Source organism: Cebidichthys violaceus, unplaced genomic scaffold, assembly GCF_023349555.1.
Source record: "Cebidichthys violaceus isolate CVI_PGR_0920_01 unplaced genomic scaffold, fCebVio1.0.p SCAF_7, whole genome shotgun sequence".
NCBI classification, from domain to species: Eukaryota; Metazoa; Chordata; class Actinopteri; order Perciformes; family Stichaeidae; genus Cebidichthys; species Cebidichthys violaceus.
This window is the reverse complement of record NW_027176927.1, coordinates 9,297,734-9,319,918: the sequence shown is the minus strand read 5'-3', so window position 1 is coordinate 9,319,918 and position 22,185 is coordinate 9,297,734. Positions and strand designations below refer to the sequence as shown.

General features: G+C 42.0%; 2 protein-coding genes across 2 annotated transcripts; both read left to right on the top strand.

Annotated features, from left to right (window-relative positions):
- The first annotated feature begins 491 nt into the window (after positions 1-491).
- LOC137891671 (lysosomal-associated transmembrane protein 4B-like) lies at positions 492-12,372 on the top strand. The gene is made up of 7 exons (XM_068736403.1): positions 492-760; positions 1,622-1,733; positions 4,256-4,329; positions 4,651-4,773; positions 4,914-5,012; positions 7,558-7,653; positions 11,145-12,372. Exons 1-7 carry the CDS (start codon positions 665-667, stop codon positions 11,223-11,225), a joined length of 681 nt encoding a protein of 226 aa, XP_068592504.1. The 5' UTR covers positions 492-664; the 3' UTR covers positions 11,226-12,372.
- A 937-nt stretch (positions 12,373-13,309) lies between these two features.
- Positions 13,310-21,754, top strand: LOC137891169 (matrilin-2-like). Its single transcript, XM_068735645.1, has 12 exons — positions 13,310-13,370; positions 15,524-15,756; positions 15,925-16,497; positions 16,591-16,713; positions 16,885-17,007; positions 17,861-17,983; positions 18,112-18,234; positions 18,495-18,617; positions 19,413-19,823; positions 19,910-20,062; positions 20,435-20,527; positions 21,505-21,754. The coding sequence occupies exons 2-12, from the start codon at positions 15,630-15,632 to the stop codon at positions 21,558-21,560; spliced, it is 2,028 nt and encodes a 675-aa protein (XP_068591746.1). The 5' UTR covers positions 13,310-13,370; positions 15,524-15,629; the 3' UTR covers positions 21,561-21,754.
- Positions 21,755-22,185: the final 431 nt, after the last annotated feature.

The window sequence follows — 22,185 nt, the reverse complement described above, 5'->3', positions numbered from 1 at the left end:
TACTAGACTTGAGCCATGTCCTAATAAGCTCATTATGACGCCACAGCTAAGGTTATTTGTTTCTAGGGGTGTAACAATACACGTAATCGTATTAAACCGTTCGGTACGAGGCTTAAGAATCGAACAATACGTTTGAATAATACTAGTGCATTTGGAAAATGCAAAAGCTTAAATTGTGGGAAATATAATATATATATACGTATATATATGTATATATGCATACATATACGTATATATATACATATATACGTATATATACGTATATATACATATATGTATGTATATATACGTATACGTATATATACATATATATATATACGTATATTGACTAACTAATATACAATTAGTTAGTCAAAAATCCATTGATCTCACTCTAAACATTTTCACGTTAACTAAGCCATGTCAACACAAATGTATCAACGGGGTTTTATTTTGAAACCGGAAGTCGCATTTCCCCCTCCCGTTAGCTTGACGCCGCTCCGTGCCGTTAAACTGCTCGCGGTGATAAGTAACGGACAGGTCAGAGACGGTCAGGTCCCGTTCGTCGTTAAGGAGGACCGACGCTCAGCGGACGTTAACAGGACAGCGTGCGCTCTTTTTCGTCCATAAACGCCGACGTCGTCGCCACACGCTCGCGCGGTTGTGGAGCAGACAAGCGGACAAGATGATGATCTCCCCGTGGGACCGCTGGTTCTCCACAAGCTGCTGTCTGTGCTGCCATGTCCGCACAGGAACCATCATCCTGGGGGTCTGGTACATGGTAAGCGCTGCCTGTCGTCATGTCACTCACTGCTGCTATGGAGGCATACAGAAACCCTCAGGGGAGACATGACTTCATCACAAAGCGTTCATAATGTGTGCAGCATTATTATTATGCGGGCTTCTCCCGATATAAAGCACACATTTTTACTCACAGAAGAGGTTTGAATTATTATTCTTTTTGAACAAATCTTGAATCTGCATAATTCTGCTATATTTTAAGTGACTGAGGTATACAGAGGCCTTTATTAAAGGAGGGTTCTGTATATAAAAACTGGCAATAGTCAGTGAATTTCAGGTGGGTTTATCCTCTAATCATTTATGTTATACATGGTTATACTTACAATTGGGAACCTTTTAGAAATAACTCATAATGTGGTATTTTTCAAAAGGATTTAACTAAATAGAAAATGTCCCCTCTCTTGATTGTATCCCTGTGCTAAAGTGAATGTTCACATGAGAGGGTTACCTGAACCAAACACCACATGTGGAAATATCCTCCCTCCACTCCTATTAATAAATCAGCATTTGGCCTCTTCAGGTAGCCAGTTCCGTGTCCTATTGACTGCCGAGAATTTTCCATTACATTCACCTGATCAATGGGGATGTATGAGTCATCTGCATAATGAGCTGCGCCACCCAGACCAATACAAAAGCTTATGGTAATGTGGCTGGACTTCACTGTCACTGCAGACGTGTTATTTAACACCTCTAGAAAAAGGTCCTCTTATCATTATTCAGGTTTTCTAGAGTCTCTGTGTTGTGAAATATTGACGTGTCAGAATATACGCAAAGATTTCAAAAATATGTGCGCGTCTGTCCATGTTGCCTTTAATCTACCCATATGTCCTCTGTCCCTAAGCTCATCAATGCTGTGGTGTTGCTCATCCTGCTCACAGCGCTCAGCGATCCTGAGCAGTACCACCTGACCAGCGCTGAGCTGGCTAATGACCTGGATGTCATGGATGACGCCAGTAAGTAGCCCACTATACCACTATCGGCCATGCAGTTCTTGTCCTTTTTTTGGCATTCTGACATCTTAACAGTTTCCGTTTCATAGAATTACATCTGCTCAGGTAAACGGCTTGTTCACATTCAGTAAGAAACCTCTGCGGTGTTTGTGTTCTACCTGAAACTAAATCTCCTACAACTGACCGTGACAGATGACTTGATCTCGACGTCATTCAGCACTCCTTCTTTTTAATCCAAACGCCCAAAGCCACAGACGTGTCCAATGTCCATCTGTGCAGAGCATTTGAACAGCCATGCTTAACAGACCAGGTGCACACTGGAACAGTCTGACTGGAGGAGGGCCGCAGCACACGCAGCTGTTAGCCTCTGGTTGGGAACGACTGTACTGTCCCAGTTCTGAGGGATTAGGGTGCCCGCCTGTCCTTTGGAACAAGAACACTATGATACTGCTCAGATATTTTAGGGTTGTTGAATATTCAGATTTGACAGACAACAAGCTGTAGTGACTGTTTGTTTTTCTTTTTCTTGTTTCTCTGAATTTTGAACCCTCTGTCATTCCATACGTATTGGAAATATGCCGCTAATTCCGCTGAATATTAAATCGGATAATCAACACATTTTTGGGATGTTTTATTGTTAGCCAAATAACTCAATGAACAGGATGACTCCGCTGTTTCTGTGTTATCATATTCCTCTGCTATTTTGTTCTTAATGTTGAACACTGAAGGGACAAAATGTAGGATTTCTCACTCCACGTCACACTCATTTTTTTTGCGCGTATGTGACTCAGATGTTTGTTTGTGAACAGCTCCGATCATATGGAATCTGATCTTTTCTATTCAGATTTGGACCACTTGCATATGTGGCCCTTAACCCTCTGGACCCCCAAGTCTGTGGCCTTGATTTTCACAGTAATATAGAAGTCCTGCATCTCTATGGAAACAGCACAACCATGGCTAGAAGTAGAGAGAACTAGAGATACAAATGTATTTTGTGCAGTATAACACAGTTACATTGCCATGAATCATAAAAAAAAGAATTATTTACAAAAATGATCAAACAATATGTATACAACTTGTTTCCAAGTTGCTATAAGTATTACCAATGTTGGAACAAATGGAGGCTCTACGTGCTATATATATATATATATATATATATATATATTGAACTATTTACATTTTTACAACCTCTACTTACAGCCTCTCCTCAATGCACTGTGTTCAGAAGCCTGCAGTTCAGTGACTGTTGGTCTCAGTCGAATCAATCATGGCTTCCTAGAGGAGCTCAGAATTTAATGTTTTTTACAATATTTGGTTACTTTAAATGAGACATGTAGAATAAAATGTTTTTGATAATATCAGTTTTAAGCTTAGTGTCGGTTGCTTTTTGTGACGGTGTTCAACGGCCATTGGAAAGAGGAAAATCTGACTTTTATGACATCCTGCCGCCAGGTTTTGGGGTTCAGACAGAATCAAATCCGATTGTGACCAATGTGAGTCTGAACAATCCTATCAGAATTCATGCAACTTTTACGTCACGCTGGATCGACATTCGTCACATTTTTGCGCCGGGAAGCCGTTCACATCACAATCCCAACAAACACACACCTCTGTAAAGAAGTAGCAGCCATTGTTCCACAAAAACACACGATTAAACATTTTATCATTATCATCTCCTCGCTACCTTCCACTGCACATCAACTTCATAATTTAACTGTGACTTCAGTGGCCTCCATGTTTTACTTGCGTACAGCAGTGTGCTGCGGGTCAGTTCACACTGGAATCTGATAACGGAGACATTTTAAAGATAATGTGAACAGCCAAACAAAACAAAAAAAATCTGAATTTAGCACTAAAGCTTGCAATGTGAACGTAGCCATGGTGTTGTGTTCAGCAGCAGCAGACCACCGTTTTTCAGTGAAATGGAACACAGTGGAGCAGTTAACAGCTGAAGAGACAGATATTAGGAGACCAAAAACAGTGAATATTGGACTTATCCATATCAACTTGACGTGACTGTTACAGCTGACCACAGTTTATTCTATTGATGGCATTTTAGATAATTGGTTTGGAATATTCCAGATGTCTAATTCTGTCTGCCCTGTTGACACTTAGCTAAATTGACACTCTTAGGAATAAATGGCATATATTGTGTCTCTGTACACTTTGATGAGATAATGTGAATCATCCTGTGAGGCTACACAATATTCATTGTTCATAACATGACATTCTGACGGGTCATAGGACGGAGAAATGTAGCGCCACATGTACTGTGTGTTGTGTCTCCTTATGCAACACAATGATTAGTTCTGTTGTTTGGATATGAGGTCAGGCTGACATGGCGCGTAGAGCTTAATTCCTTGTCTGGTTGACAGATGCAGCTTGTCATTTATCTTCTGTGCAGAATTAGTTTTCAGCCAAACACAACGTTGTGAACATTTTTCACAAATTAGATTCTGAAATCCAAATGACGTGGCTGAGAGTGACCTCACACTGACTAGCAAGCGCTCCTCTCTCTGCCTCAGACATGTGCATCGCCTCAGCCATCTCTCTGCTGATGATACTGATCTGCGGGATGGCAACATATGGTGCATACAAGGTAAACCAATCATTCCTCGGATTATACTCCTGTACGTGTTCATTTCCGTAACATAAACACTTTTAAACAATATATACATGTTGCCAGGCTACTGCTCTAAACACTTATACTGCATCTATTTTTGAAGTCTTTGTAAATAGAACTAATCCAAATTCCATCCCTACCCTTTTGTATTATTTGTGAACGCACTGTATGCGACCCAGTTCAAGCTGTGATTTATGTCCACAGTGTTGCTGAAGGAGCTCAGCTTGTTTCTCTGCTGCTCTCGGATAAATACATCACCATAACTATACCTAAAAAGAAGACGTATCTCTGTTTCAGCTGCGCGCCGCCTGGATCGTCCCATTTTTCTGCTACCAAATATTTGACTTTGCTCTCAACACCCTGGTGGCTGTCAGCATCGTGGTTTACCCGAACACCGTGCAGGATTACCTGCAGCAGCTGGTGAGGAACCTCAAGTGTTGAGGACAGAAATTGTTCGATGTGCAGCTGCAGATACTGATGCCTCTATTATCCAGCGACTGGTGCTCCTTTAACCTCTAATATAACTGTCTGCTGCTTGTGTTTTTCGGACTCCCGTGCAGCCTGATAACTTCCCCTACAAAGAGGAGATCGCTGCTCTCAGTAACGTGTGCTTGGTCCTCATCGTGCTGCTCTTCATCGGCTCTATTCTCGGCTTCAAGGTAAAGTTCTCAGATGAGGCTGTACAGATAGGCTTCACACAAGTATTTCTTTCAATGTTTTTCTCTTTTAGTTTTTGGAAAGAGTCTTGCATCTCACAGCAGAGGCTGTCCAGTAGGCCTTTTTCACAGTAGATGTTTTTTTGACTTATTATAGTTTTAAAAAAGCACTAATGCCAAGATGACAAGTGTCCCAGGGAGCCATGACAGTGTGACAGCGAGCAACTTGCACATTACTAAACAAAAGTGAAGCAGCTAAATGGACTTCAGACATCATATGAATGTTATCATTTCCACCTGTGCATTTCCTACTGTGACATGTTAAAATGTGAACTGTGCTGAAAGTAGAATGGGACCTACTGATACGTACTTTGTCACTGTTGGCTGTTGGCCGGAAGGATTTAATATCGCAGCGACAGACGACTTGTTCGTCACTTGTATCTCTTTAGCCATTGGCTCGAGGGATGTCAGTTGATCCACCTCTCGGGTGAGGCTGAAATATATCAACAGCTGCCATGACATTTGGTACAGACACTCATGGTACCCATAGGATGAACCGTAATGACTTTGGTGGTCCACTGACTTTTCAGCCAACAGCAAGTAAATGTTTTCACTTATCTAGTGAAAGATTTCTACATCTACTGGTTTGCACATTTTGTACAGACATTCGTGGTTCCCAGATGATGAATCCTACTCACTTGGATGATCCCCTGACTTTTCCTCCAGCGCCACTATGAGGGTGAAATTTATGTGAAATAAGTATAAGTATTGTATTCATTAGCATGAATACCATTGACACATTTTATTGTGAGGAGGACATGAATGTAATAACTATCTAGCTTCATCATCATTTTTTAGGATGACATCTCTATAAGGTCCAAATGTTATGTATATATATGCATTTATGTGTACATATATAGTGAAGCATGTGTATGGTTATACATTTGTATTTATACGTCCGTTTGACTGTATGCATGTACACAATTATATATATATATATATATGTATATGTTTGTTTTTATCACCTTGTTTTACATTGTTATTGACATGTTCTGTGATGTTTTGTTTTAACAGTTACCTTACTGATTTTATTGTCTTGTAAAGCACTTTGTAATATCTGGTTTAAAAAGTGCTATATGATTAAATGTTTTATAATAAATGTATATTATTATCATTATCATCAGGTAAAATTTCTCAATTCGTCCAATACTTTGATTTATGACCAAATACCCGCAAAACGAATTCCTGTCAGCCCAACACGCTAAACTAAGATGGGGAACATAGTAAACATTAAACATTAGCATATTAGCATGCTGCTGTTCATTTGTATGGGGTTTGTGTTGTGTGGCTACAGACGATCCAGTAGAGCCATCAGGTATGTTGTTGTGGTTATGATGCAGCATCTGTCTTCTGTAATAACCAATGTCAAGTCTGAGATTAGAAGACAAACGGCTCATTTTAATAGCAGCAGTTATGGTTTGGAATGTCATAGATGTAGTGATTTTTAGATTGTATACGTCGCTCCTCCACATTAGTGACCCCCAGAATCTGTTGTGACCGATGGAATAGTTTGCTTTGCACAATCAGCACCATTATCACACCGCTCAGAGCTAAATGAAACAATCTCTATGCAAATGGTTCTCCTCAGAGGCTGTTCAAACCTCTGTGAGCATTGAAGTGGGTTCTTAATTGGGTCACTATATAAGTTAGAGAGCTCGGTCCGCCTTTGGTTTGTGCCAGCGGATGGATTCAGCAGATGGTGTTGTGTTTGGCCGGGAAGTTCCAGTAGCAAGCTCCCTGCTGACAAACAGGAACTTGTTTTTGCTCCTCTGAAGTAATATACTGATAGAGTCTGAATTCAGAAAGTGCGTGAATGGATTGTTATCTGTATTCTCTGTCATTTTTCTCTATTAGTGAGCGTTTTTTCTGAATGACATACTTTTATTACAGCCTCCGTGATGCGCATGTTATCGTGGTGCCGTCTGTGTGTGTTTCTGTGCAGAATACATAGGACGGGAATGCTACACTTACACCACAGCTTCTCTGGGGAGGAGATGACCTCATTATTTTACAGAGGAAAGGGGAAACGCTGGTTTCCTGAAACTACAATACTACTTAAAAACTATAGCATGCTCACAGTTGAAGACACATTCTCCATCTTAGCTTTGCATGTTAGCATGCTAATTAGCTCAGAATAAAGCTGAGGCTGATGGGAATATTATTGATTTTGTAGCTATTGTGTCATGAACCAAAGTGTTGGACAAATTGGTTTTTTGACCACATGGGTTTTTACCAGAGTTATTACAATGAATCCCAAGAAGGATATGAATGTCTGCACAAAATGTTATGGCAATCCACAGAGCCGTGGCTCTAGCGTGGCTAGCAACCATGTGTGTGTTGTCAAGAGAAGCTAAAAATGTTTACTTTGACACATTTAACCAAATCATGTATCCCTTACCATGACCCTAAGTTGTATTTTAGATTTTGGACGTAATGCAGTTGAAGCTTCTGATCTGCGATTGTGTTCTCTCTCTCTGTGTGATTGCAGGCCTACCTGATGGCGTGTGTGTGGAACTGCTACAGATATGTGAGCGGCCGCGGTGCTTCAGAAATCCTGCTCTATGTCACGACCAATGACACCACGGTTAGTCACCTCTGCTGACATGCTTTATACCATCATACCCACATCACCAAGATGACTTCATAGTTTAAAATCAAGGTTAAAAAGAGTGGCGATGATCTATCCAGTAGTGTTGTCATTGTCAACAGGTCCTGTGAAAGGAACAAAACCAGTAGTGTGTGCCCCTAACTCTTTTTACTCACATAATCTTTCTTTTTTTTAAAGGCTCAGTAATTTCCTAAAACAGCTGAGCACTGTAGTTTTTTGCAACTTAAATCAAACAGGAAGAAAGTCTGGGACTATTTTCAGCGGCGGATTAATTTATTAATTCATTTCTATCAACTTTTTTCCCCTGTTGGACCACCTGTGTGAATGCTTAATGTTTTCTAATGAGGCATTGCGTACTACGGACAGACAATAATTCATTCTTCATGGGCAGTGTACAGCTGAACAAATACTTTAGTCAGCGTGAACTGTAAGAAATATTACCTCAATGGATTAAAATGTCTGGCTAGCAAACCAAATGATTCACAAGTCAGCAAACGTTGATGAAATGTAGAAGTGAAAAGTACATCCACTGTGTGCATGTGTGCAATATGTTACCTAATTCATAGTCCATTAAATGGTCCTTTATGTCTATATTGTCATCCACAGATCCAATATGAAACAATATCTGATCTTGATATGCTCCACTTCCCAAAAAAAAAAGGTTTCCTTATTCCCTCCAGACACGTTTTCACCCTCTGCTCAGGACAGTCTGTCAACTGTAAAGTCATCATGTCGGGGGAGGGAGGAAGTATAAAGATGTAGCAGCAGGTCGTTTTTCACGGGCCAGCGTGGATGATTGGACAGACTTGGACTGACGGATCGGGCTCCAAGCTGGCAAAGCCATTATAACGGTGGCGGAGGCCCAGTGGTAGTACAGTACGTGAGCTCTGGGTCGGTGTCCTGTTGCTCAGCCCTGGCCCCCTGACCGCTGTGACCCTGCTGCCCACACACTCATTATATCTACTTCTACTTTGACAGAAAGGAGAAGAAAAAAGTAGGCTGTAGAAACACTAATGACCTGTTTTGACTATCCGGAGAAGCGTTTTCCAGCTTTAAGGAGCTGTCGATATCTGGCCTGCTCTGAGTGCAACATTCCACACAATCTTAAAAACAAAACCGTCACACTCGACACCTTTAAACACTGTGTGGCTTTATGTGATGTTTAGGGTTCAAAGTACCAGAAAAAAGCAGCAGCCTCTTTATTTCCTAACACCCGACTCACCTCTGCAGGTATATGGTTTTTCAATTAGAGCCTGACCTATTCAATTAGAGCTCCCCACAGACCACAGGCAGGTTCTTGGCAGCTTGTATGGCTATACATCAGTAATGCAGCAGTCAGGTCAAAGGTCCACTAATGGGTTCCGTATGAGCCAAATTCCTTCACACATAAAGAACAGTCACTCACACACACAGTCAGGTGCATTTATTTTGCATAATAGGTCACCCTTGAAATGCCTCATAGAACAAAATGAGAATTATTTCTCTTTATGAGGTTGGTATGGACTATCACCCGTCAGCTAACCGTTAGCTAAGTCCCGCTCCCTGAAATTACTGTTAGTCAGTGTTTCTGTTCTCGCGCAGCACACAAGCAGTTCACAGTGATAAACGGTGCAGATTTAACATTTCGAAATAGTCATTTTAGAAACATCCCATCTTTGATTTCACACAGGGTTCTGGTTTCTAACCAATGAAATGACGACTTTCGCTAGCAGATTTCATCAGCTGTAGCTAGCTAACATAAACTAACACTCATGCCAAAAGATGTTGGTTGACTGTCAGTCATTCCACTGTCGCACAGCACATAAGCAGTTCACAGTGATAAACGGTGCAGATTTAACATTTAAAATCTTTAGTAATCTTTTATTTCACTCAGGATTTTCAATTCTAACCAATGAAATGACAACTGACGCCAGCAGATGTCATCAGCTAGTAATGCTCATGCCAAAACTCCATGAGTTGGATGACTAGAAACTGTCTCTAGCTTCATTTTTTTATGTTTCCATCTGTTTTAAAATGAAAAGCTTGTGAAACGTGTGGTGGGGGCCGATGGCCAATGTTACAGACATTTTGGTCTCAGACTTTTAGGAACAACAATGAAAAACAAGCGGCCCAAAGGCCTTGGTGGTGGAACATTCTCATACAACACAGTTAGTTATCTTTGTGAACAGGCAAGAGAGAATTCTTCTTTTGCACAACAGAGACACGGTGAAGTTCAACAAAGTTAAGAGCAAAATGACTTATGCATGAATACAATATACTGAGTAGAAATATATACTACGTAAAAAATGACCATTGCAAACGGTCCTAAATGAGCTCTTGATGTGTGTAGATACATGATGTGTTGCTAAAGGAGCAATGCTAATGCTACATATCCCAGGTAAAAAGCTCTAATTAGGTAAATAGTTGTTTGCTTAAATTACTGGCCACTATACTTCAAGGGGGCATTGATCCATAGGAGAGGCTTGTAAAGGTTATTGATGACCGAATGCCCACGTCATCCTTTAACAGTTAGTATGGTTCACCTTCTCAAAGGAAAGAGTCCGTCTGTGTGGACTGAAACCTCCAATGACTCATTGTTTAAAACATGGGAGACACAGCACAGACACATAGAGTTTTTGTATTTTAAATCAAGTGAACCATTGAGAGAGCCTACATTTCTGTTAGCCATGGTGTCAACAGCAAAACCAGAATGTTGAGTCACACCTGAGGTTCTGCCTCCACACAGTCTCAGCTTCTTCTACCTGAGAAAGAGAGGCGCGGAAAGCTTGTTGTCATTGGTCATAAGGCTGCTACGAGCAATTTTAGTTGTCAGTGTTTGGTTTTTGCATTATTGACTTACCTGCTGATTATTTTCTCAATGAATCGTTACATCTTTTGGTGTATGAAAAGCCATCACTCATAGCCCGTATTAAAGTTAAAGATTTTCAGTTTACTGTCACAGATGACTTAGAAAGCCAGCAAATATTTACATTTGAGAATCTGTGACCAGTACGTTTGGCTATTTAATTTTGCTTACGACACAACTAAATATATAATAATATATTATGGAATTTGGTTTAAATCCTGTAGTTTATCTTATTAAATAGGAAATCATCGCCATGTTTCTACAGTAGCCCAGAAGGGACAAACCAAACACTGTCTCCAGATAGGGGACATTCGTCGTTCTCCTTCACACTTCGCCCACGGGAGGTTTCAATTGATTGCAATCTGCAACCTCACCACTAGATGTCGCCAAATCCCACACACTGCCCCTTTAATCCAAAGTACCCTTTTTACTGTTTAATTCTTCGTTTGGTATTACACCAAAGCTGGTGTCATATCATGCCACTTTAACAAAAATAAATTGACAGAGTTATCAGCATTTAGCACCATTTAACACTATTAATTTTGAATTGTACCTCCTCTCTTGCAAAGTTCACTCATACTGACCATATCATTTTTTCCTCCACTTCGCCCTTCATCCCCAGGTGCTGCTGCCTCCGTATGATGACAGCGTCAGCGTCCCTCCCAAGCAGGCTCCTCCCCCCTACACCACCGCCACAGCATGAAAACATTCCCAGCATCCTGCTGACTGGACCCTGCTGTTAATATACCCCCCCCCCCCACCAAGACCACACTGCCTCTCCAGTGTACAATGTATCCACGGATATATTGTAGCTACACAGACATTCCAGTACACCCATGCATGCACCGACGCATATAAAATCATCGTATGCACATGCACACACCTCTGCCACCACCGTGACCTCTCATCCCTCCCTGTTATTTTATTGGTGAGCACGTATTCTCGCCGTACCTCCTCTATGCGTCCGTTCTGTTTCTGTTTTCAGACGTGATGTGCATTTCAATGCATTTGAACCTGGGTGCAAAAAGGCACGAAAAAGTATTAGATTCTATATATTTGTATTACAATTCTAGTCACGCTGCGTGTACCCGTAATAGTGTTTTGTGTCCTACCTTTGATAGTCATATTTAACTTATGCACAAATGATCTTGATGAGTGAACAGTGGACGCGTGTTTCCCGTTCGTCTCGTCTCTGCTCGTGATCAGGGTCGGATTGCCTTTATTCATCACTTTCTCTCTGATGGGGTGCCCTTTCTGGGGGTGACCCATGTGTGAAGTGTCACCTTGACTGGAAGTTGTCCCAAAGAAACGCGTCTGCATGTATTCTGACATGATCACAAAGCAACCTAGTGTATATTGAACATATCACCTTCTTTTACTGCTTTACTCAACTACAGACCCATTAGTCTTGTGTTATCAGGAGTGTTGAGTTGTGCTGGTTGACCTTCATAACTTTTAAATGTAACTGTGTGTTTCTACTGAGGGACGAGGAAAATGTACTCCCGGCTATTTATCTATTTTAAAAGCACAGAAGTAGCGCTGATCTGGAATCGGTTTGCTCTATGAAGTTGCTATGAATGAGTTGCTGGAGGGAGGCCAGTGCAGTGACTCTGGATCGGGGCCTCTCTGTGTGCAGGAGCTTAGTAAATACGGGCCCTGGTTGTGTTTTTTCAATTAAAACCAAACGGGAGCTTCTGTTCTGTGTAAACACAAAGTCTGCTCCACCAGATGCAGCAATTGGCCGGCTGCTCCCACAAACGTGTTGTGCAAGGACACACAAGTCAAAGCCGAGGGCTGCTACTGTTTGAAAAATACAAGATGTGACATTTATTTGTGTATTAAAAGTCTAATTTCACCAACAGATGGTTGTGTTTCATTTTGAATGTACAAGGTACACGGTTGTGCGTGAACTCAAAGTTTTGTTAGAAAAAACAGGCAGATGTGCCCCTGGAAACTATTGGTAAGAGGTGACTGTGTGCAGGGTAAATGTGCTCATTGTGTGCAAGGCAGGTACCCCCAGAGTGGTTAGAATTATGATGATTCTACTTAACCGGTCTTTCCATAAACTGCTGCTCAAATTGGGTTGTTTAGGAGTTCATCCAAGCATCAATTAAACATGACGAAACACCTCTTTCACAGTCGCTGTGAACCGGTTAGACTGCAGGAGAATATAAATGTGTTTCCTCTTAGAGGAGAGACTTCCAACGTGTTAAAACTGAAACTCCAACTTTATAACAGCTTATTTGGATTATTTCTAATAAACAACACGGAAAATAAGTGTGCAACGTCTAGCTTTTAAAAAGTTATTCAAGCCTTGACACCAAATAACACAGAAATTGACATGGACAACAAACTCTACACCCAATGGATAGTATAAAAACTTCCAGAAAAGATCTCAATGATGACACAAGACCTTTAAAATATGTAACGGATCCATTAAATCTATTTAACCTGAAAGCACAAGGGAAAGGGAAATTAAATCATTCAACTCTTTTTAATTCTTTAATGTAAGAACAAACTGAGTATGAGCAAGGTTTAGCTCCACCTATATCTCATTATGAAATGTTCAAGGTGTAGAATTAAGAGGTTCAGTCCCCGCTATCCGTTAGTGAAAGTATCCAGAGTTTTTCTGAGCTGAACAAGAGGCGTCTCCGTGGTTTGAGTCAGAGGGGGAGTAAACAGAGAAACAGAGAGGGGCAGAGCAATGCCCCGTGTCTGGACAGATAGAAACAGACTGCAGGCTGGGATGCGTGCATGTTTACTCTTTGGAGCTTCTAGTGACTGATTCTTCCCGCTGGAACTCCTCTCTGAGAAACTTGCAGGAGTTGAGGAGAAATTTGATCACAGGGTAAGTAGTTTTTGATTTATTTTCCTGATAGCATGAGTCTGTTGAGTGGCTGAGCATTGTAGGCTCTATTTGCATACTTGGAACATTTTTTAATTTTCTTTATTTTTTTTAGGATAACTTGTAATTTTTCTTTGTAAAACACATTGTAAAAAAAAAAGAGGAATCACCAGCTGGGACCTCTTTAAGGGTCCACATCGTCGTAGTTTCCATCACCTCCATCGTGAAAAGCCATCAAAGGCGGGGATGTGCAAAACAGAGACCAGGTCCCATAAAACCCTATTAGGTATACACTGTTTCCGTGTTTCATAGTAAACACAGCCTTGGCTTTCACTCATGAGAGGGGTTGTTCTGTGACGAAATCACACCATTTCATCACACCAATTGTGAAATCTCTGTAAAAACAATCCTATTTAAAATGAAAGGTAAGGATAATTATTACATGTATCCAATGCGTCCTTTGCCACTCATGTATCAGTTTATAATGAGTTTTAAATGATAACAAGTTTGGAAATTGCTTTTTCCAAATGATAACATAACATAATAAACAAATCATCTGTCCACACATGACGGAGATACTGGACTGACTTATGGATAGTGAAACACATTTAAGCTTGGTACTGTGGTACCGTATGGAGGTCTATGGAACTTTAATTATTATCATTATAAATAATAAACTTTATTTTTTAGTGTTTATCAAAAAAATAGAAGTGCTTTACAGATAAAAATAAAATATCAACATTTTTAAAAGGCTAAATTAAAAATGTAAAACAAGAAATTAAAAATCAATCAAATAAACAGGCAGCTCAGATAAAATTTGAATATGCTTCCAGAAAAAAGTATGTTTATAGAGATTTGGAAGAGGACACAGACAGCTTTATTTCCTCTGACAGCTTGTTCCAGAGCCTCGAGGCTCTGAATACAAACAAGACAAAAAAAGAATAGATGGTACATTTGTTACACTCATGGACACTTGATGGAGAAAGCTCTGTCAGACCTGTGGCAGAGATACGTCAAACAGATGTGAGGTCAGAGGTCAACAGCTCTGTGGGATGCAACATGGATATGTGACCCCTGCAGGTCTCAGGTCAGCTGCTACCATATACTGCCTGGGCGGCAAACAGACACTGAGCGCTGATTCAGTGTCATCACCCTGAATCCTTTAATTCTAACATCTTACATCTTGCCTTAGAATTAAGATGTCTCCTATATGACCAATGCAACCTCATTCTGCTTTTGAATGTGGACATATTCGCTACTTCTAGAGCAATCACAGACAGGTTTCAGACCACAGTGGAAATGACGGGTAACAGCTCTCCTGGGGACCGGATAGGGAAACAGTCTGTGGTTCTGTTCAGCCTCTCCTAAATCCCTTTAAATCACCTGTGCAGCAAATCACCCAAAAGCTCATTCATGGAGCGTTTTGTCGACTTCATATGGCGGCAGATGGGAAAACTTGACTCTCATGTGGAGCCTACATGAACCCAAAACGCATGTCAATATGTTACATTTCATTAGACTATGCCATTTGAAATGTGCTCTAGAAAACTGATGCTGTGTGCGTTACATCAGAAACACTAAAATGTGTAATCTGAAGCTGAGGAGGTCAAATATGCAGGAGGTGAAAGTTCTCCCTATTTATATCCCTCCTCATTAACTTCAATGTAGCATTTCACTAGTTACCTTACTGATACAGAGTCGCTATATTTGTTTTCAGACCTGCATGGTTGTTGGTCTGTTGGTTAGAGGCAGATTTAAGGGAAATTTGGTGTATTGAGGAATTTTCTGCCGAAGCTGGAACAGTTTGAGTTATTTCACATGAGAGATTTCTGTATTTGTATCTTTGCAAAACTGTTTTTGCCATTCCTCCCTCAAGTTATTAATTAGTCTGATGTGTCATACCATTTGGATGCCAAACTTTGGGTGCAGCCTAATTGGCATAGACTGCCCTCACATTTTATAGTGAGAATAAGATGACAGGTGCACAACTTTAGACAATCCTGCAAATTTTAATAGCATTCACATTTTGGTGGTGATCCAGCAACATGATATATTTTAATGCCATCAATTATGAGTCTGACTTGCATAACACATTTCCTTGTTTTCCCTCTTGCCTTATTGCCTCTCTCTGTCTCTGTCTTTCCTGTTCAATGCAGGCTTGTTCTCTGCTTGCACTGCATTGTGGGATTGTTTCTATTAGTTCTCGCTCTTCTCTCTCTCTCTTGCTCTCTCTTAACACTGCAGTTGTCACATCTTGTCAGAATGAGGTCCCTGGCTCTCTGCCTCTTCTGCCTGTTGTGCTGTAATGCGGTCCGACTGGACAGACGGCGTCCCAGACCCATCACGGCCAGAGGTCGCAATGAGACCATTGTCCAAACCAAACCAGTGGGTGAGTCATCAGTTGGTGACCAAAATGTGTGTTTTCCAACTGCATTTTCTATCTAAGATACAAAGTTGAACATTTTTCTAGAATAGAGTTTAGATATTTCCCCAAACTGAGCTGTGAGTTTGGAGCAGATGGTTCCCTGATCAAAAACATCCATGTCCTTGATCACAGAGAACCCCTGCAAAGCAATGCTGCTGGATTTCGTCTTTGTCATCGACAGCTCCCGAAGCATCCGCCCCAACGACTACGAGAAGGCCAAGGCCTTCATCGTCAACCTGCTTCAGTTCCTCGAGGTCGGCCCCGACGCCACACGGGTCGGCCTGCTGCAGTACGGCAGCGTGGTCCAGCCCGAGTTCTCCCTCAACACCTACACCACCAAGGCCGAGGTGGAGCAGGCGGTGAGGAGCATGGAGCACCTCGCCACGGGAACAATGACCGGCCTGGCCATCCAGTACACCATGGAAACGGCCTTCACCGAGGAGGAGGGGGCACGACCGGTGGACCTGCTCATCCCGCGGATCGCCATGGTCGTGACTGACGGGCGGCCTCAGGACACGGTGGAGGAGATCGCGGCTCAGGCGAGGCAGGCCGGCATCCAGATCTTTGCTGTCGGAGTGGGCAGGGTGGACATGAACACGCTGAAGGCCATAGGGAGCGAGCCGCACTCTGAGCATGTGCACCTGGTGGCCAACTTTAGCCAGATAGAAACCCTCATCTCCGTGTTCCAGTCCAAACTGTGCGGAGGTGACGAATCCCATCTATTTATTTCATCCTCATGTACGCATGCACGTGTGTTTGCGTCCCTTTTATCTGAGTGTCGGTGCTGGTGCGTTATAGGGTCAGAGATGTGTGAGGTGGTGGACCACCAGTGCCAGCACATCTGTGTGAGCAGCCCCGCCTCATACAGGTGCAAGTGCAGGAAGGGCTTCACCCTCAACCCTGACGGCAAGACATGCACAGGTGGAGGAAGTCCTTTTTTTCTCTCTTCTGATCTGCTCTTTTAAAAAATGTTCTCACCTAAAAAAATGAGTTGTCTTTTTTTCGCTCTTTATGAACAGACAATGTCCATCAGCTCGGCAAAGTTTTGGCGTCTTTCAGCTCTTTGTTTTTCCCTCCACTGTCACCCTGTAGCTGAGGATATGTGTGCTGTGGTGGACCACGGCTGTGAGCACATCTGTGCCAACCTACCAGATGGCTACGAGTGCCACTGTCGTCCAGGGTATCAACTCAACGTAGACCTGAAGACGTGCGACAGTAATGATACATTTCCTTCTTCACCGGGGTCTTCTCTTCCTGCATCAGTTGTGACCTTAACCTCTTCCTTCACTAGCTTTATCAGCTCCATTCTTTGTCAGAGAAAATTACTAATTTTGAGAATGCACACATAACAAGGTCTGAGGGTTCTGTTGTTTCTTTTCACACAGTCCATCCGTCAGTCATGTGACTTAAATCACCATTTTACTAAGTATACAAACCAACATCAGCATGATCTGTTTACGATATTTCTACAATATTTACTCCTAATGGGTAAAGGACCACCTTGAGGAAAGCGTGATAGCCGAAGACGTTTGGCAACTAAAACATTGGTGTAATTGGTTGGAAAGCGGCCCTTTTTGCTTCTCTGGGGGACGTTAACAGAAAGCAAAGTGGGGGAGATTTCCTGAAGGAAGTGTGCTTTTGCGATCATCAGAGCAGCAGCTGAAATGTGGAGGTGTATCCAGGGTGTCATAACAAGAACCGTTCTTTGATCTTTCCCGTCTGGGGTTCACACCTTTACCAGTACTTTATGAGAGTGGGTTTGGATTTTTGATGAATGCATTATGGTTTTCTCTCTTTTTCTGTTCCTGTATACTAGGTATACATGTGTTGAGCCTTATGCATACAGAAAACCATTGTGACGATAACTTAATAGAAATTCTATTGCTTTTTACTGCGATAAGTATTAGTATTGTAGAAATAAGTATTCTTGCATTAACTGAAGGTTCATCCTCCTCAGAATAGACCACTGGGACCGTGGGATTCGTGGCTCAGGCTTTCTGTCTTCTACGGTTATGTACCGTCATTTGTTGTTGTTCAATCTCTGTTCTGTACTGTTTTTGTCACCCAGAGATCGATCACTGTGCCAATGGCAGCCACGGGTGTGAGCAGGAGTTCATGAGCACAAAAGACGCCTGTGTGTGTAAATGCAGGAAAGGCTACACACTCAGAGCTGATGGGAAAATGTGCAAAAGTAAGAGTCCATTTTCTGTGTTTGAGATTTTGATATTTCAAAAGTAGCAGAGCTCAACAGGTAGCCACGTTCTCTAAGAAGGGAATCCTTAATCCTGCCTGTCCTGATAAACAGACTGTTTCTTGTAGAGGTGGATCACTGTGCTGATGGCGCCCACGGGTGTGAACAGGAGTTCACCAACACAGAAGACGCCTGTGTGTGTAATTGCAGGAAAGGCTACACACTCAGAGCTGACGGGAAAACATGCAAAAGTAAGTGTGAGCGTAGCTTATTTCTTTCACAATGAGGTGAAACCCTGCACACATTAATAACTTTTGTACACGTCCTCCAAACGGTTTCATCCATCCATCAGGACTGCAAGCATATTAACTGTAGCACAAGGAGACACCTAACCCAGATGTGATGCATTCACTGTCATCACCTCTGCTGATAAATGCTCGGATGGGTCTGCAGCACGATTAGATGTTCTCAGTAATCCTGTCTGTGATAATAAACGGACTGTTCCCTGCAGAGACGGACCACTGCGCTGACGGGAAACACGGCTGTGAACAGGAGTTTATGAGCACCAACGATTCGTGTGTGTGCAAATGCAGAAACGGATTCTCACTCCGACCCGATGGGAAAACATGTCAGAGTGAGTCCAGGCTCGTCCACCGTCATGAACATAATGCGAACTGCTGCCAAAGGATATTTAAACACAGTGATTTGATGGGACACACATCAAAGTTCATATAATTCATATCAAACTGTAGATAAGTGAAGAGAAGCATAACTCTAACAGTCTCTTCATGACTCATTTGACAGAATGAAAGAGACAGAATTGTCATAGCGTGAGGCAAAGTGAACAAAATTCAGAACATAATCTCATCATCATCAGTTTTCATATGTTCCTAAGACCGTTTCCTCCAGTATTTAAATGTTACATCATTTTTGGATGAATTTTGAGCCAGTCATGAGGTCCCTTCTAATCTTCTGATTAAGAGGATATTCTGTGTTTATGATTCCCGTCATGAAGCATTCATGTCCTCAGATAGTTATTAGTTTGTGTGTTTGTAGCCTCCTCCTTCCTTAACAGAAGACAGATAACATACAGTTACAAGAACATGCAATTAAGAATACAATTTTGTGTGATCACAAATTGTAATTTTAATGACTTTCACAATATCTTATAAAATAAAAATTTATAATTTAGACACTTTAATGTGCCACAGCCAGATCGTACTAATGCTGTGTTTCAGGTCTGGATGTGTGTCAGACAGTGGACCATGGCTGTGAGCACCAGTGCGTCAGCACCGCTGACTCCTACATCTGCAGATGTTTTGATGGATTTATGTTGGCTGAAGATGGGAAGAGCTGCAAGAGTATGATGCCAGCTTTCTTTCATATAAACATACCTGAAACATGTGCTCGATATCCTTGATTCTGACAGAGCCGGAGTGCGGTGATGGAGTCATGGATCTGGTTTTCGTAATCGATGGCTCTAAGAGTCTGGGCCCTGCCAACTTCGAACTGGTGAAGCGGTTTGTGAACGGCATCGTGGACTCGCTGGACATTTCCAGGACGGGCGCGCACGTCGGCCTTCTCCAGTACTCCACCAAGGTGCGCACGGAGTTCACCCTGGGCCAGTACAGCACGGCGCACAGCGTCAAGCAGGCCGTGTCCCGGATGCAGTACATGGGGAGAGGCTCCATGACGGGCTCCGCCTTGCACCACATGTTTGAGTCTAGCTTCTCGGCCAAAGAGGGAGCCAGGCCGAACGTGCCCCATGTCGGCGTTGTGTTTACTGATGGGAGATCGCAGGACGACGTGTCCGAATGGGCTGATAAAGCAAAGAACTCTGGTACACGCAGATGCACTACACAGTTCTTAACCAAGCTCTTTGTAGCAGGACTTTCCTGTCATTATTCTGCTTTCTGTCATTTCCAGGGGTCACGATATACGCCCTGGGTGTTGGGAAGGCCATTGAACAGGAGCTGAGAGAAATAGCTTCAGAGCCCGATGAGAAGCACCTTTACTACGCTGAAGATTTTGAGAAAATGGGAGAGATTACAAAGAAGCTCAAGTCCAGGATATGTAAAGGTACTTTAGCAGTTTGTCAAAAGAAGCGTCCTACCACCAAACAGAGTGAAGGTTCTCTAGGATGTCAGATTAGAAGTAACAGTTTCTTCCATTGAAATGGTGCATCGCTGCCATCTGCTGCTGCTGCGATGACAAACTGAATCAAGCAACTCTATACAATTTGAGGCAGCCGCACTGTCCAATTATCCATAACGCATAACTCATAAGTCTTTTTTTTTTGCTTTGTAATCATGTGCACATCTGCTACATTCTGTACAGGCAGAGACAGAAAGGGAAACCTGCAGGGAAAGATTAGAAGAGATAGGGTGAGCAAAAGGGGTAAGAAACCAAGCACAGGGAGATCTTCTCATCTCACGTATTCTTTCCCCGCAGACAAACCATCCGGTGACAACATGTGCCAGTGTGAGAATGTGATTATGTTTCAAAACCAGGTCACCGAGAAGCTGAAGAAGCTGGTGCAGAATAATATCCTTTTGCAAATAACTGTGGACTCCAAAGTTACACTCGGATTCAACAGGGATCTTTGGTATTCTTGGGTCGATGTGTCTCTCCAAAGAGTCCCTCCAGTGCTAATAGTGTCAACAGTCAATAGTATTTAAATAGCCCAATACCACAGATTTTATACATGTAAACGTATGAACAGCTACAAACAAATGGACAACTACAAGCAGGTGTATTTAACTGATCAGTTAAACACAGGTAAATACCATGATGTGTCTCTTTTTCATTTCAGAAACAATGTATATGAATGTCTTCATTCTGACACATGTTGTGAGGGACCACACCAGAGTCAATCTAAGGGTTTTATCTGCCTGCATTGTCAACACGTCACTTTGAACGTGAACACATTCAACAGGGCAAAGTCATGCAGCTCTTATAGCTCCCTAACTGACGTTCAGCTCATGAATGGAGGTGCGGGCATTAACAAAGAACATACTGAGATGACTGACTGACAAAGAGACAAAAGAGGAGACATACCTGTCTGGATTGACAGTGAACACAACAGAGGAGACAAGGGAACATTCTATACATCATACTAAAGTGAAGGAAAGATTCGAACATTCAGACTTCTTGCAGCGCAGTCAATTCCTCCACCAGTCCTTGTGTTCATACACTCACACAGAAGCTGCACAGCTTCATGTCTTGGTGATTAAGCGCTTCATTTATTAGCAAACGTTACTATCGTCCAAAGTAAGCTAACACCAGTCTGCTCCAAATGCCTGGATATGCGCTGTGATATGCTCAACATATGCAACAAAGGGCATGTGCCTTTACACATAAAACAGTCATTTTGTGGGTTTGGAAAATTGAAAAAAACTTGATTATGAACATGTAATTTATCTTTAAACAAAAAAGGCCAACCTATAGTGAAAAGCAACTCTAACACTTGGTATGTAGGTTGTGTTTTCTTTTGTTCCTGCATCTTTCCTTAACTTGCCTACTTGAAGCCATGACAAAGAAGCTGGACACACTCGAGAATCAAGTTGTAGGCAAATGAATGACGGAGACTCATCCCCCCAAACCTGCAGCGCGGCATTCACAGAGCCCCTTTAATCCTGCTCTACGAGTCGCACTGAAACACACAAATGCGACGCTTTCTACTGAAGCTATTTATACACTTCTTTGTATACAACACAATGTATATTTGACTGTAGTGTTCTTTGTCAAGTAATGCCAAATTAAATCAATAACTTTGTACAGTAAACATTTTACACTTCACATTTCTTGTGTTTGTTTTTTATTAGGCTGTGTGATCACTGCAGGGGACAAGTCTAACAATTGTCACAAAAATAAATGAAAGCTGCTCAGTCAGCAATACAACTGCAAACCAGTATAACAGCATACATTCACTGACACGATAAAAACAGAACCACTCTAAAGAATTGTATAGGTTCTACATGGATATGAAAAAAGAACTGGATACAACGTCATTCATATTTAAGTTGATCAGAGTACCTAGTATAGAATTCATATGAAAATACCTGGATCTTGAGCACGCGCACTAGCGTTTCTTTTTTCCCATCGCACCAAGGAAGGAAATGCACCACCCTGCCATGACAAATTCCTTGTATGTACAACATACATTGGCAATAAACGGTTTCTGATTCTGATTCTGAAAATGA